The 14,881-nt window shown below is 40.9% G+C and overlaps 1 protein-coding gene across 10 annotated transcripts in view; it reads left to right on the top strand.

Moving 5' to 3' along the window:
* The first annotated feature begins 13,768 nt into the window (after positions 1 to 13,768).
* The window catches only part of Pcgf6 (polycomb group ring finger 6), a 43,213-nt gene continuing 42,100 nt past the window's right edge, over positions 13,769 to 14,881 (top strand). For all 10 annotated transcript variants that reach the window (XR_007108833.1, XR_007108831.1, XR_007108832.1 and 7 more), the window contains exon 1: positions 13,769 to 14,203. Coding sequence is in view for 7 of the 10 variants with exons in the window: in XM_047553873.1 (XP_047409829.1) it covers positions 13,844 to 14,203 (360 nt within the window). In the remaining 3 variants the exon portion in view is untranslated. The remainder of the gene's footprint in view (positions 14,204 to 14,881) is intronic.

Genomic DNA, 14,881 nt, shown 5'->3' with positions numbered 1-14,881 from the left:
TCTAAAGTAAGAATATGAAACAGAGAACAGGGAGGAAAAAGATGAGCAAGAATTGGCTAACATTTGTACAGCACTGACCGAGAGAGAATCTGAATCTGATTGTACACTCATATATGTGTGTGTGTGTGTGTGTGTGTGTGTATTTTAGTTGTCAATGGACCTTTATTTTACTTATTTATATGTGGTGCTGAGAATCTAACCGAGTTCCTCACACATGCTCTACCCCAGCCCCCTGATTGTACACTCTTAAGAGATAGGGAGAATTCATCCCTTTCCTCCAAATCTTTCAACTGTTATTTTTCTGATTCATTATTCACTATCTTAAAATTAATTTGTAGCCAGGCACAGTGGCACCTGCCTGTAATCCCAGAGGCTCCGGAGACTGAGGCAGGAGAATCACAAATTCAAAGCCAGCCTCAGCAGTTTAGCAAGGCCCTAAGCAACTTAGCGAGACCCTGTCTCAAAATAAAAAATATAATGGGCTGCGAATGTGCTCAAATGGTTAAGCACTCTTGGGTTCAATCCCTGGTACCAAAAGAAAAAAAAAATCGATAATTGAATGCTTAGGTGGGAAATGCCATGAATTACAGGCCCAGGTGTGCTTCCTTAACTATTCACTAGAAAGATGTTTTATCCCATTGTGAACAAAATTTTGATACATACGTTAATCTTGTGACTCAGGTACTGGACACTGGATCCATCTGTACTGCTGAAGCCCAGATACTGGATCCAGAGGCACACGTCTATAATCCCAATAATCCCAGTAGCACCTCTGGAGGCTGAGGCAGGAGAATCCCAAATTCAAAGCCAGCCTCAGCAATTTAGCAAGGCCCTAAGCAATTCAGTGAGATCCTGTCTCTAAATAAAATACAAAATAGGACTGAGTGGTCAAGTACCCCTGAGCACAAAAAAAAAAAAAAAAAAAAAAAAAATTCCAAAAGATCTGTGTTGGGACTTCATCTGAGGCTACTTACTCCAAGTATCATGATTTTTGTGTTACATCAAAACAGGAATGTTTATTGAATGCCTGCAAGACCCACTTTTATGTTTTTATTTTTCTCTTTTCCTTCCTTTCGGCTCCTTACTCCCATACTCCTCTTTTCTTGGAAGTCTGGTATCAGTCTGGATCCCATTCCTTCATAGGAGAGCTTCTCTTTCTTGATGTTTCCCTTATTCTGATTTTTTTTGTTTCATTCTTAAGTATCTAAGATTAGTTATTTCCTGTCTGCTGTTATTGGTCCTTTATGCACCCTTCAACCTGAGATTTTTTTTCCCCTAAATCTGGAAATTTAGCAGTCTTATCTACCAATACTTCTTCCCTTCTATTTCCCTTCTTCTAGTTTTCTCACTGTTTAGATATTGACACTGATAGTTCTAACCTTGAGATCGGATGACTTTTCTTTTTATGGTACTGGATATTGAACCCGGAGCACTCTGCCCCTGAACTACAACCCCAGCCCTTTTTACATTTTATTTATTTTCTTGATAAATTACCCTGGCTGGCTGACTCCTCCTGCCTCAGTCTCCCAAATCACTGGAATTATAAGCAAGTGCTACTGGGCAAGGTCAGTTTACTTTCATATTTTCCACTGCCTGCTTGGAGAGTTCCTCTACCTGATTTTTCAATACAGTAATGTATTTTTGGTCTAGAACCATATTGCTCCATCACCCATTTATTCAGTTATGTACAACTCTTACATTTTTTCACAGTATTTTGACTTGGTTCTTCATGATTTATTTTTCCTGCTTCATGTAACCCATTAGAGTGATTTTATTCCCCCTCATGGACATTTGGCAATGTCTAGAGACATTTTTGGCTGTCACAACTCAGGATGGAGCATACTGTTGGCATGGAGCAGGTAGAAGTCGGGAGCTGCTAAATATACTAAAACACATGGAAGTATGCCCCCATATGCACCTCGGCCACAGACTAGAATTATATGGCCCAAAATATCAACCTTGCCAAGGAGGTTAGATTCTGATGCAACCAACATGAACTCTTCTATCTGAGACTAGGGATTATCTTATTTAAATTATTTTCCATTTGATGCAATTCTGTTTCATCTAGTTCTGTTTTCTCCCTTTAATGGGAGTTGTACTTCCTTCTTTCTCTTATAATTTTTCTCCATGAATTTACAGTGCCAAGGAGATATTAGCTTTCTTGGCTAAACCTCTGGCGTTACCACCTGCGTTCCATCACACCCTTTTTACCAACATACATGGAAACATGGAAACGCAAGGACTCACTTGTGTGCACATATGCACACACATGCTTCAGAAACTTTCCTGTAATCACTCTCTACCCTAGACATTCCTCTTCCCAGAGTAAGATGGTGAAGAGACAAACACACAAAAAAATGTTTTCCCCAGACTCCTATCTGTAGCCTTCTCACCTGTTATACACACACACACTTGGGTTTTCACAGCATTGAGATCTATCCATTTCTGTGCCGTCTGCAGGTTTGGATGTGACAGGGGAGCCAGCCACCAACACATGACTGATACATATTTAAGACTGTATTTAAGAGCTGGACTTGGTGGTGTATACCTGTAATCCCAGTGATTTGGGAGGCTGGGGCAAAAGAATCACAAATTCAAGGCCAGCCTCAGCAACTTAGTGAAGACCTAAGCAACTTAGCAAGACCCTGTCTCTAAATAAAACACGAAAAGGGCTGGGGATTGGTTTAGTGGTTAAGCAACCCTGGGTTCAATCCCTGATACAAAAAAAAAAAAGAATCGTGTCTAAACCAGCCATTCTCACACACACCTGTAATCCCAGCAACTCCAGGGACTGAAACAGGAGAATGGCAAGTTCAAAACCAGCCTCAGCAATTTAGCGAGACTCTAAGCAGCCTAGTAAGGCCCTGTTTCAAAATACAAAATAGAGGGCTGGGGTTGTGACTTGACAATAGAGTGCTTGGGTGAGGCGCTAGGTTCAATCCTTAGCACCACATAAAAATAAATTAATTAATGAAATAAAATAAAAGGTATTTTAAAAATACTAAATTAAAAGGGCTAGGGATATGATTCAGTGGTTAAATGCCCCTGGGTTAAATCCCTGGGAGGAAGGGGAGGATTGTGTCTAGTTCCAAACTGAGATTCAACATTTGCTGAGCACATACTGTATTCAAAAGTTTGCCATGCTATAGAGTCTGATAATAATAATCAGAAGAGGCTCTGCTAAAATGCTGTTTGCCCTAGGTTAATTTTTCTGATCTGACAGACATGATCAAAAAGTAAATCCAGGGACTGGGCTGTAGCTCAGTAGAAAAGCGCTTGCTGAGCATGTTCGAAGCACTGGGTTCCATTCTCAGCACCACATTAAAAATAAAATAAATTCTGTCCATCTACAACTATAAAAATTTTTTTCTTTTAAAAAGTAAATCTAGATTCTGAGATGTGTACAGGTAAATAAAGATTATTAGTGCTTACTTACCTAACCTTGCTGGACTCAACACTGTTAGGACCTCTGGTAACTATGCTTCTGATCCTACTGCTCAGTCCTGGTCTTTTTAATCTAATAAAGTTTGTACCTTCCCATTTGTTTACAATAAAAATGAATTAAAAAAATAAAAATTAAAAAAATAAAGTTTGTATCTTCCAGATTACAACAATTCCACAGTAAGAGGATGGCAAAACAAGAATTTCAACCCATCCCTGCAATTGAGACCAATGTGTATCTCCTTTAGAACAGTCAGGATGAGACTTTTGATCCCTGATTCGGCAGGGTCATCGCCCCTTGCCAGCCTGAGGAAGCCATAGAAGCCAGATCTTCACCCCTCAACAACTCTTAAAATTAAGGGATCAAAGTCTTGTGTGTGTGTGTAGGGGGGTAAAATTGAAATTTAGGATAGAGAGAAATACTAAATCTTAATGGACACGCCAAAAAGCTGTGGATGCAGAAAGCACAGTTGTAAATCTTGAGCAACATGTCCTTGGCCTATGTCCTTGTAAAATAAGGAAAATACGCAAGGGAGGGAAAACTGGTGTGAAATTGTGCAGCTCTACCCTAGATCCACCTCCAGTCCAGTCCCTGATGTAGTCTTTCTATAAATATTGGACCCCCAGCCCCAGGCAGAGCTTCTCACTCTTGAGATAGTCCATACTCTCTCTTGAATGTGTGTCCACCTTCTTAAATAAACCTCTGTCTTTGCCTTTAAAATAAAACAAGTTTGCCGTGCTAGTGGGGACTCCTTGGGAAGGTGGGGTGCAAAGGGCTAAGACTGAGAGAGGCTGAAACATATTCACCAACTATAAGTAGGGAGAACAGAATTAAACTGGGGTCAAGTCCTAATAAAAATTGTCTATCCTGTTCAAGAGTTCTCACTCTTCTCCTAAGGTGATATGAAGCCACTGGAGCATTTTCAGCTAAGGAAGGTGTTTTAGTCAGCTGTTCGCTGCTGTGACTAAATGACTCGACCAGCACAACTGTAAAGGAGGAAAGTTTATTTGAGGGCTCTGAGGTCTTAGTCCATAGAAGGCTGGCTCCGTTCCTTGGGGCTCAAGGTGAGGTTGAACATCATGGTGGGAGAGAGTGGTGGAGGGAAGCAGCTTACATCATGGTGATCTGGAAAGGAGCGGAGGGGGAGGGAGGGGGAGAGGGAGAGGTAGAGGGGAAACTGTACAAAATATGTACCCCATAGCCACACCCCAAATGAACCACTCCCTCCAGCCACACTCTACCTGCTTCCAGTTACCACTCAGTTAATCCCATCAGGGAATTAATCCACTGATTAGGTTAAGACTCTCAAAACCCAATCATTTCTCCTCTGAACCTTCTTAAATTGTCCGACATGTGAGCTTTTGGGGGACACCTCACATCCAAGCCATAACAGAAGGGGATAGCAGATTTATGGGTTTATAGCAGAATGAATTGTAAAGAAGCAAGATTAGAAGTCCAGGGGGCAGGGGTTGTATGTAGCTCAGTGGTGGAGGGTTTGCACGTATGAGGCACTGGGTTCAATCCTCAGCACCACATAAAAATGAATAAAATAAAGGCATTGTGTCCATCTACAACTAAAAATATTTTTTAAAAAGAAGTCCTGATGTGTTGAATATGAGTGGTAAGATGAAAGTAGACATGCTTGAATTGTTCAATATTTTAGGAAAAAAACATTGTGTTTTACCTTTAAGTCAGATGTTTATCACATTAAGTATAATGATATCTTCATCAATGCCTTTAGCAGATTAGGGAAATTCCTTTCTAATTCTGGTTTTCTGAGACTCTCCACCTAACTTCCCACCTCAAACCCCTGCCTTTTGTACTAGGAATGGAATGCAGGGGCACTTTACCACTGAGCCACAAACCCAGCCCATGTTTATTTATTATTTATTTATTTATTTATTTATTTATTTATTTATCTATCTATCTATCTAATTTTGAGACAGGTTCTAAGTTGCCTAGGGCCTCACTAAATTGCAGAGGCTGTCCTCAAACTTGCGATCCTATTGGCTCAGACTCACTAGTTGCTGAAATTACAGTCCTGTGCCACTGCACCCCGACATTTGAGACTATTTGATCAAGAATAAGTGAGTTTGCAAAGGTCGAATGTTTTCTCTGCTAAGCGAATGCTGATCCATAGTGGGGGATGGGTAGGGAAGAATGAAGGAAATTTGGATTGTACAGAGGGGAGTAAGGGGAGGGGTGGGGCGGGTGCGGATGGGAAGGACAGTGGATTGAGGCGGACATTATTACTCTATATACATGCATAAAAAAATTTTTAATAAATTAATTAATTTAGTTTAATTAAAAAGTGAATTAAAAAAAAAAAAAAGAATAGGTGAGTTTGACCAGGCCTGGTGGTGCACACCTGTAATTCCCAGCGTCTCAGGAGGATGAGGCAGGAGGATGGAGAGTTCAAAGCCAGCCTCAGCAATTTAGCAAGACCCTAAGCAACTCAGTGAGACCCTGTCTCTAAATAAAATACAAAATAGGACTGGGGATGTGGCTCAGTGGTCGAGTGCCCCCGAGTTCAATCCTTCATACCAAAAAATAAAAATTAAATAATAATAATAATAGATGAATTCGGGCTGGAGCTGTGGCTCAGGGGCAGAGCACTTGTCTAGAATGTGTGAGGCACTGGGTTCGGTCCTTAGCACCACATAAAAGTAAACAAACAAACAAAAAAAATGAAGGCATGATGTTCATCCACAACTATAAAAAAATTAAAAAAATAAAAAAGAATAGATGAGTTTGAAGTTGTCAAATGTTTTTCCTGCATCTTTGGTTTTTGTTGTTGTTTGTTTGTTTTGTTTGTTTTTTAGTGGTGCTGGGGATTGAAGCTGGCAATGCTCTACTGTTCCGAAAGCTTGGTTCTTGTTCCTGATGCCAACCCAGTAAAGAGAATGCAGTTTTGAGAAAAAGGAAAAAGAAGTAATATTGCTTTGCTAGCAAAGGAGAAACACAGGGGACTCCTAGCCTATCCAGAGGTTGTGATTCTGCCCGTAAGGGGGAACAGAGGGCTTTTAAAAAGGAAATTCAAAGACTACATTCCATGAGTTCTCTGTTGGTAGTTGTAATTCACTTGTTAATTTGGTAGACAGTCATTTCTGAGATCCTCTGGTGCCATCCCCAAAGTCTGAATTACTTCATTCCTGTGGTGGGTGTGTGCTCAAGGTCAGAAAACTCTGCCTTGGATGGCAAAGAAAGGTAACCCTGTTTCCTCTGAGATTAGGGAGGGGGAGAGATCAGGGAGGAAGTGTAAGAGAGGAAAAAATAAAACAGATCCTTTTAAAAATAAGTCACAGTAGCAGGGCAGCAAGGGCTATATATTCAAGGCATAAAGTGGACCACTGTTAGGCTACCACTAAACTACATCCCTAGCCTGTTTTATTTTTTGATATTTATATTGGACAGAGTCTTGCTAAATTGTTGAGGTTGGCCTCAAACTTGCAATCCTCCTACCTCAGCCTCTGGGATTCAGATATATGCCACCACAAGGAGCACATCTTTGGTCTTTTAATATCATAGATTATGTTAGTTAAATTTTTTTTTTCAATGCTGGGGATTAACACAAGACCTTGCACATGCTAGACAAGTACCCTATCACTGAACTACATCCCCAGCACCACCCCTCCCCTTTTTTTTTTTAACTTATTTTGAGACAGGTTCTCACTAAGTTGTCTTGAACTTTAGATCCTCCTGCCGCAACCTCTCCAGTAGCTTCAATTACAGTTGTGCATCACCATACCTTACAAAGTAATTACTCTTTTAATATTAGATAAGATTTGTGGGGCTGGGGAGATAGCTCAGTCGGTAGAGTGCTTGCCTTGTAAGCACAAGGCCCAGGGTTCGATCCCCAGCACTCAAAAAAAAAAAAAAAAAAAAGAGATTTGCATAACCCTGTTGGATATTATGTAATAATATATGATATTCTTTTCCATTTTTTTCTTTTGTTGAGGGTCTTTACATTGATGTTCTTGAGGAATATTAGTCTATAATTTGTTTCTTTTCTACTCTCTTCTATTATTTTGTCTTCCCGTTCACTGAATCTTTCCTCTGTGCTATCTATTCTGCTCTTGCACCCACTCACTGAGCTATTTATTTCAATTATTGTATTTTTCTCTTCTTTATATCTTCTTTCTTTAGGCTTTCTATTTTTTCATTTGGCTCACGTATATCTTTATTTTATATTTTTACAGTTTGGGCAGCCCGGAGGTACTCTATCACTGAGTTACATCCCCAACTCTTTTTTACTTATTTTGAGACAGGATTTTTTTGTTTTTGTCTTTGTACCAGAGATTGAGCTCAAGGGAGTTTAACCAACAAACCACATTTCCAGCCCCTTTTAAAATTTTATTTAAAGACAGCTTCTCACTGAGTTGCTTAGGTCCTCACTAAATTACTGAGGCTGACTTTGTCTGTTATTTCCACAAGCCCACAGCTGAGGCTGACTTTGAGCTCATGATCCTCCTGTCCCAACCCCCGAACTACTGGGATTACAGGCATGCGCCACTGCACCCAACTCTTTTTTTTTTTTTTTTAGCTGTTGATGGACCTTTATTTTATTTACTTATTTATATGTAGGACTGATAATCAAACCCAGTGTCACACATATGCTAGGTAATCGCTCTATCACTGAGCCACAACCCCAGCCCCTGCACCCCGCCCTTGAGGCAGGGTCTTGATAAATTGCCGAGGCTGGCCTTGAACATGAGAACTCTTGCCTCAGTCCCCTGAGTCACGGGGATTACAGGTATGTGCTACCACTCCCAGCAGCTTCATGTGTATTCATAATTACTTGTTGAAGCATTTTTATCATGGTTGCTTAAAAATGTTGTCAAAGTTCTAACATTTCTGTCATCTGTGTTGGCATCTATTGTCTTTTTTTTTTTTTCATTTGAGATAATCCTGGTTCTCAGTATGACAAATGATTTTTTTTATGTAAACCTGGACATTTCCATATTGTGTCATGAAATCTGGAGCTTATTAATTTAGTATTTAGCTCTCTTTCTTTGGATATCATTCCATCAGGGCAAGCAGAAGGAGGGAGGCCACTGCCTCATCATAGACTGTGGTAAATAAAAGTCCACATTTTCTACTTGACTTCCACCAATTTCAATAGTAACTTGCTACAGATGACTGAGATTGGGAGTTCCATCTCCTTGTGTGGTCTCCACTGACCGTGAGTCAGGACACTTGTTATTGGCTATTGGAGATACAAGTTCCAACTCCCCTTTTGGTCTCTGACACTATTCTGGCAGAAGTGGCAGGCACCACATAACAATCCCATGAGGACAGAAGTATAGGTTTCCTGCTTAGTCTTTACTGATGGGAATGAGGTTGAGAGCCACACTTTTTTTCTGCAGTGTTTGGAGTAGAATGATTATCATCTGAAATTTCCATCTTAGTAGGGTCTTCCTTTCTTGATTGTTTGGCTAAACAGAACAGGCTGGGTTTGGTTTTTTGTTTTATTTTGTTTTTTGTTTGTGTCCCAAGGAATTGGTGGGTCACTAACTTCTTCAGCTCAAAGTCTGATATATGGGGGGGGGAAGCAAATTTGGGTAACTCAGTACTGTGCTATTCTTGTCATATTAGCTTTTAGCCATCTGTCATTTTCTTTCCATTTTTTAGAGTCTTCTTACATCCATTTCGTACATAATATCCAGGTTTTAGTTGTAGTTAGTGGTAAGAATAGGGAAAAGTATTTCTATTCCATCTTCCCAGAAAGAGAAAGCCCCCATTCAGTGATTTTTAAAAATTTTCTGTTATTGTTATTTTCAATTCTAAATTTCTATTTTTTTAAACATCTTCTACTTTTCTGTGAGATTTTTCTATATTTCAGTTTGTTTCAAGAGTGTTATACTTTATTTTGTAGAGCATTTTTATAACAGTTGCTTTGTTATAGTTGGATCTGGAAAATCCCCCACATGCTCATGTGCTAAAAACTTGGTCCCCAATGCAGCAGCATTTAGAGAATATTCAATAACACTTAGGAAGTTATTGAGTCATAAAAACTCTGATTTCATCAGTGGACTAATACATTGATGGGTTCATAATTGGATAGACTATTGGGATGTGGTGGAAACTAGGAGGCGGGGCCTAGTTGGAGGAGGGAGATCACTGGGGGTACACCCTGAGAGGGTTTATCTCCCTCTTCCTCTCCCTCTCCCTCTCCATTAAATTTATATATTAATGAAGAGCTATATGCAGTGGAACCCTTTATCAGAGATGGATGTTGCAATTTTTTTTCTCACAGTTTTTTCATTGTCTTTTGATATTGTTTATATTTTTTGTCCTGTTTTTTATGAAATCAAATGTATTAATTTTTTATTGCATCTGGATTTAGAATCATAGATAGACTGTCTTTCCTTTCAACCATGTTAAAGAGACCTTTACCCATGTTTTCTTCTAGAGCCTATAAGGTTTATTTTTTTAGAATTAAATTTCTAATCAGGGCTGGGGAGATAGCTCAGTTGGTAGAGTGCTTGCCTTGCAAGCACAAGGCCCCGGGTTCAATCCCCAGCACTGCAAAAAAAAAAAAAAAAAAAAAAATCTAATCAATTTCAGCTTTAATTTTGCATATGATAAGAGTTATGGCTCTAACTTTATCTTTTGCAAAAGTATTTCAGAAAGTCCACACCACCTCAAATTTAGCAATTCACTAAAATTACTCACAAGACTCAGTAGCAGGTTATACCCCACCAAGAGGTTTATTACAGCAATGGATACAAAACAAAAGCAGCAGAGAATATACTGGCAGAGTCCAGAGGGACAGATATAGCTTCTGTGTCTTTCTTATCCAGAGCCACACAGGACATGCTTTCTTTCTAGCAGCCAATCATAGGGGCATATGTGGTAAGTTTGAGTTCTAGGGTCTCAGAATTTTATGCGGGCCTAGTCACATGGGAGACATATCCTGCTACACAACCAGCCATAGCAACCAAAACTCAAGTCTTCAACACAAAACCAGGTGCATGCACATCATAAATCTTGATGTTTGTACAAAGCAATTTGACAGGCTGGCACAGCATGGTCTGTTGCTCCAGGTGTACACAAGAAAATCATCAATTACTGACATTAAAAAAATTGTTAAAGGCCGTATTGCCAGAGGTTGACCAAAGGTAAATCATAGTTCTAAGTTCCCTGAATGAGGAAAAGAGTAATTAACTAAATCTACTATTTTAACTCTTTCCTCACAAAATGGTTAACCATTCTTCCTGAGCACTTTTATGAAAAAGTCTATATTTGCCTCAATGATTTGAAATGTCATCTTTATCATATACTGAAGTTGCATAGGTACTTGTGTTATAAAGCTGGGGCCTTCTAGGAAACTGAGGCAGTGTGAAAGCACCCTTCAAGCCCCAAGTCTTGTGATCAAGTCAGAAAGATTTCAGATATATCATTTAGAGTAACAGAAACGAGTATATTGAAGGGATAGGAAAGGGCAAAGGGACACTCTCAAGAGATAGAGTGGTTTCTGTCAGAGAGAAGAGGGACAATAAAACTGCAGTTCAGCTTTATTGGGGATCTCACAGGAGTTACCAGAAAGTCCCACCCAGGTCCTCTTCTTGATTTTTTTTTTTTTTTTTGCTTGTTTGTTTTTTTTGTTTTGTTTTGTACTGGGGATTGAACCCAAGGGCACTTAAGTACTGAGCCACATTCTCAGCCCTTTTTTGTATTTTATTTAGAAACAGGGTCTCACTGAGTAGTTGCTTAAGGACCTCGCTAAGTTGCTGAGACTGGCTTTGAACTTGTGATCCTTCTGCCTCAGCCTCCTGAGTTGCTGGGATTACAGGCCTGTGCCACTGGCCACCCTGCCCTACCTCTTGATTTTGACTGACAGCAAGAAGACATCAGACTTTCAAGTACCCTCTGTCATGGCAATGCTAGGTCACCTCAGCCCATTTGAAATTCCAAGGAGTATTTATAGCTTTCTTTATTCCCCAAACAGCCCATCATTTTTGTCATTGACCTGCTTTCATCATGGACAAGTGAGTTATCTCCATTAAGATTTTTGGTACCCAGAAGTCTACTATGCTTCACAGTCAACCAATCCCCTCTATCTCTAAAGGTGTTTTAGTATTGTTTAGTGTAAGATTCTTCCATAATAATATCAGATAAGACTTTGTTTGAAACGTCCATTCTCTAATGACACGAGTCAAAAAATAAATAAAATCTAATACTGATGTTTTGCTTTTTCTATAGCATCTTTCAGTCTAAATAGGATAATCATGATATTCATAACAATTGGTTGTGCTAGATTAGTTTTTACACCATTCTGCTAACAAGTTAGCGTTCAAAGTGACAGTGAAGTTCTGGCTCAATTCTGTGCCTTGTTAAAGTTTAAAGATCCCAGAGAAAGCCCAAAATATACTTGTAATACACCTCTAGTCATTCCTCCATATCTGCAGGGATTGATCCCAGAATCCCTGTTGGATACCAAAATCTGAGGAAACTCAAGTCCCTTATATAAAATGTTGTAGTATTTGCAGAATATATTCACATCCTTCTGTGTGCTTTAAATAATCTCGATTACTTATAATACCTACTATAGCATAAATGCTATATAAATATTTGTTATACGATATTGTTTAGGGAATAGTGACAAGAAAAGAAATATGTACATGTTCATTCAGTATAGATATAGTTTCCTCCCAGTGCTGGGAATTGAACTCAGGGTTTGAACTAAAGACCTTGCTCTGCTAGGTAGGTGCTATACTGCTGATCTGTGACCCTAGTCCAAAATACAAATTTGAAAAAATATATTTTTAATCCAAGGTTGATTGAATCCCCAGATACAGAACCTACAGATATGATATGGAGGGGCCAATTTGTGTGTGTGTGTGTGTGTGTGTGTGTGTGTGTGTGTGTAGAAAGAGAGAGAGAGAAGGCAAGAGAGGGAGGGAGAGAGAGAAAGAGGAGAGATGTTTATATTAAGGAATGTACTTATAAGAATGTGGAAGTTGGTAGACAAGTTTCAAATCTGAAAAGCCTGCCAACATACTGGAAATTCCTAGACAGGAACTGATGCTGCAGTCCATAGGAAGAATTTATTCTTCCTCAGGAAAACCTCATATTTGCTTTTAAGGCCTTAAAAGCAACTGATTAGATTGTGTTTGCCCAGAACATAGAGGATAATTTTTTTGTTGTTAAAGTCAACTGACCATCTTAAAAATACCTTTACAGCAACACCCAGATTAGTATTTGAATAATGTAGATCTGACAATTTTGAGAAGTTAGAAGTATGACTTTAACTTATAGTGAGGCTCTTGAATACTTAGGCTTTGTAAGTATTGTATCTTATTTGCAAATATCTGTCTCTTTCAATTTGTCTCTCCCTTCAACCAAGTTTTTGAATCCATAGTCTAGTTCCCATTCCCAGTCCTCTGGAATCTACACCCCTTCAATGCAGGAGACATTTCCTTCTTAATCTTGACTAGACTTTGGGTCTGCAGAGGGGCAGGTAGGATCTGGTGCAGGAGTAGGAAGTATACCCAGTCTAGTTCAATTTTCTTCAAGGAAGAACAGCAACATGATTTTCTCACCAGTTCCCTGAGAAGTAGGGACACCACTCCCAAATTAACTACAATTTAATTTCAGTAACAACATATTTTCACACAACTGTAATCTTGCCAGCTCGCCCCCAGCATTGTTAAATTAAGGAGCATTTGACTTCCTGAAACTGACTGGCTTGCAGACATTCTGACATTAACAGGCATTATCTTAGCAAGGATAAAGTAAGTCAACTCCAAATCTCTCTTATAATGAAATCAGGGGGTGGGGAGTGGAGAAGGGGATCTGTGTGGGTAGGTCTCCGTTTCTGTCATAGAAGCCCCTCAATAAATGTTCGTTAATCTAATACAGTTAACTTTTCATTATATGATAGAGTATCATGATAGAGTATCATGGCCAACCTTCCAGTGGTGGTTAGGTTTCCGTCCTGTGGCAATACAATATATAATTCCTTAAAGCAAATAAACTTACATATTTCAGAATAGAAATTTCCATGCTTGCCAACAGAAATAAGCTTGGGTAGATATAATTTGCCACAGAAGAAAAACGTAATTGGCATTCGAAAGGAAATCATCTTTATTCGTAAAGCATCATCATAGGGCATTTAGTTCAGTGTTCTGCGTAAATCGATGCCAAGACTATCATTGCTTGAAACTGAGGCAGTTTAGCCATTTCAAACGCAAAACTGGGTGAGGGTCCTTTAAGGTGCACCCGGCGAGCTCCGCCCCACACACCTGAGCTGTCCGGCTTCACCTTGGCCTAGGTGAACCACATTTCCCAGCGTCCCCTGCAGGCCTCCCGCGCCTGCGCACTGTCAGCGAAGGGGTCCGATCGAACTCCCGCGCTCTCCCGCCGCCTCGCTAGCCAGGTCTGAATTTCGCCGGGGCCATGGAGGGGGTCGCGGCGGTCACGGCTGGCAACGCGGGCGCTGCCACCGCGGAGGGAGCCGCAGCCATGCCGCCCCCGCCTCCCGCCTCCCCACCGGCCCTCACCCCGGCGCCGGCGGCCGGCGAGGAGGGCCCGGCGTCTCTGCCCGAGGCGGGGGCTCCAGGCTGCTCCGGCTCGCGGCCCCCTGAGCTGGAACCCGAGCGCATCCTGGGCCGCTTGAGGGGCCGCTTCGAGGACGACGACGAGGAGCTGGAAGAGGATGAGGAGTTGGAGGAAGAAGAGGAGGAGGAGGAGGAAGAGCTGAGCCACTTCTCGCTGAGGCTGGAGGGGGGCCGGCCGGACTCTGAGGACGAGGAGGAGGTATTTATGGCCCCCGCTTGATCTTGCGGGGCCAGCGTGGCCTCTGGGACCTAGCTGGCCCTCGCCGGTCCGCCCGGGGCCGACTCCGGCTCTGCTACAGCCCTAGGCACTCGTGTGTACCTCAAGCCCTCCTCACCCTGCCTGCCCAGGCGTGTGGCGGGGACAGGCCTCTGACCCGGCCCGATTCCCTGCCGACTTGTTTTGTGAGGTCCTTGCAGGTCGCTCAGGTCCTCTGGGTTCCAGTCATTCATTCTGCAAATAATTATTGCGGCTACTGCTTGACCGGCGGGTTAGACGCCTAGAGTACCGCGCCCCTGCCCTCCACTGGTTTACAGTCGCACCAGGATTATAGCCACTCTCAATTAATTCTGTAAACGAAGAGCTGTTTTCGTTTTTTTTGTTTTGTTTTGAACGTAGCATATTCTTCATCAAGTTAGGAAATGCAACTGACCAATCAAATTATTAAACTTGTACGCCAATATGTGGAATGTTTGCCCATTTTCTAAGTGATGTATAAAGAGGCCTCTCACTGCTAGTATACAGTATTTTCAAGAAAATGAGATCCCTCTGAAACCTTGCTTTACATTGTATCATTGTAACTTTCAATAGGAGTTTGAAGGGTTAGAGGTGCCTGTTTCCATGTTGTAATTAAGTTTCATGCTATTTATAACAAAATTT

Source organism: Sciurus carolinensis, chromosome 5, assembly GCF_902686445.1.
Source record: "Sciurus carolinensis chromosome 5, mSciCar1.2, whole genome shotgun sequence".
NCBI classification, from domain to species: domain Eukaryota; kingdom Metazoa; phylum Chordata; class Mammalia; order Rodentia; family Sciuridae; genus Sciurus; species Sciurus carolinensis.
This window is presented reverse-complemented; position numbering and strand designations above follow the sequence as displayed.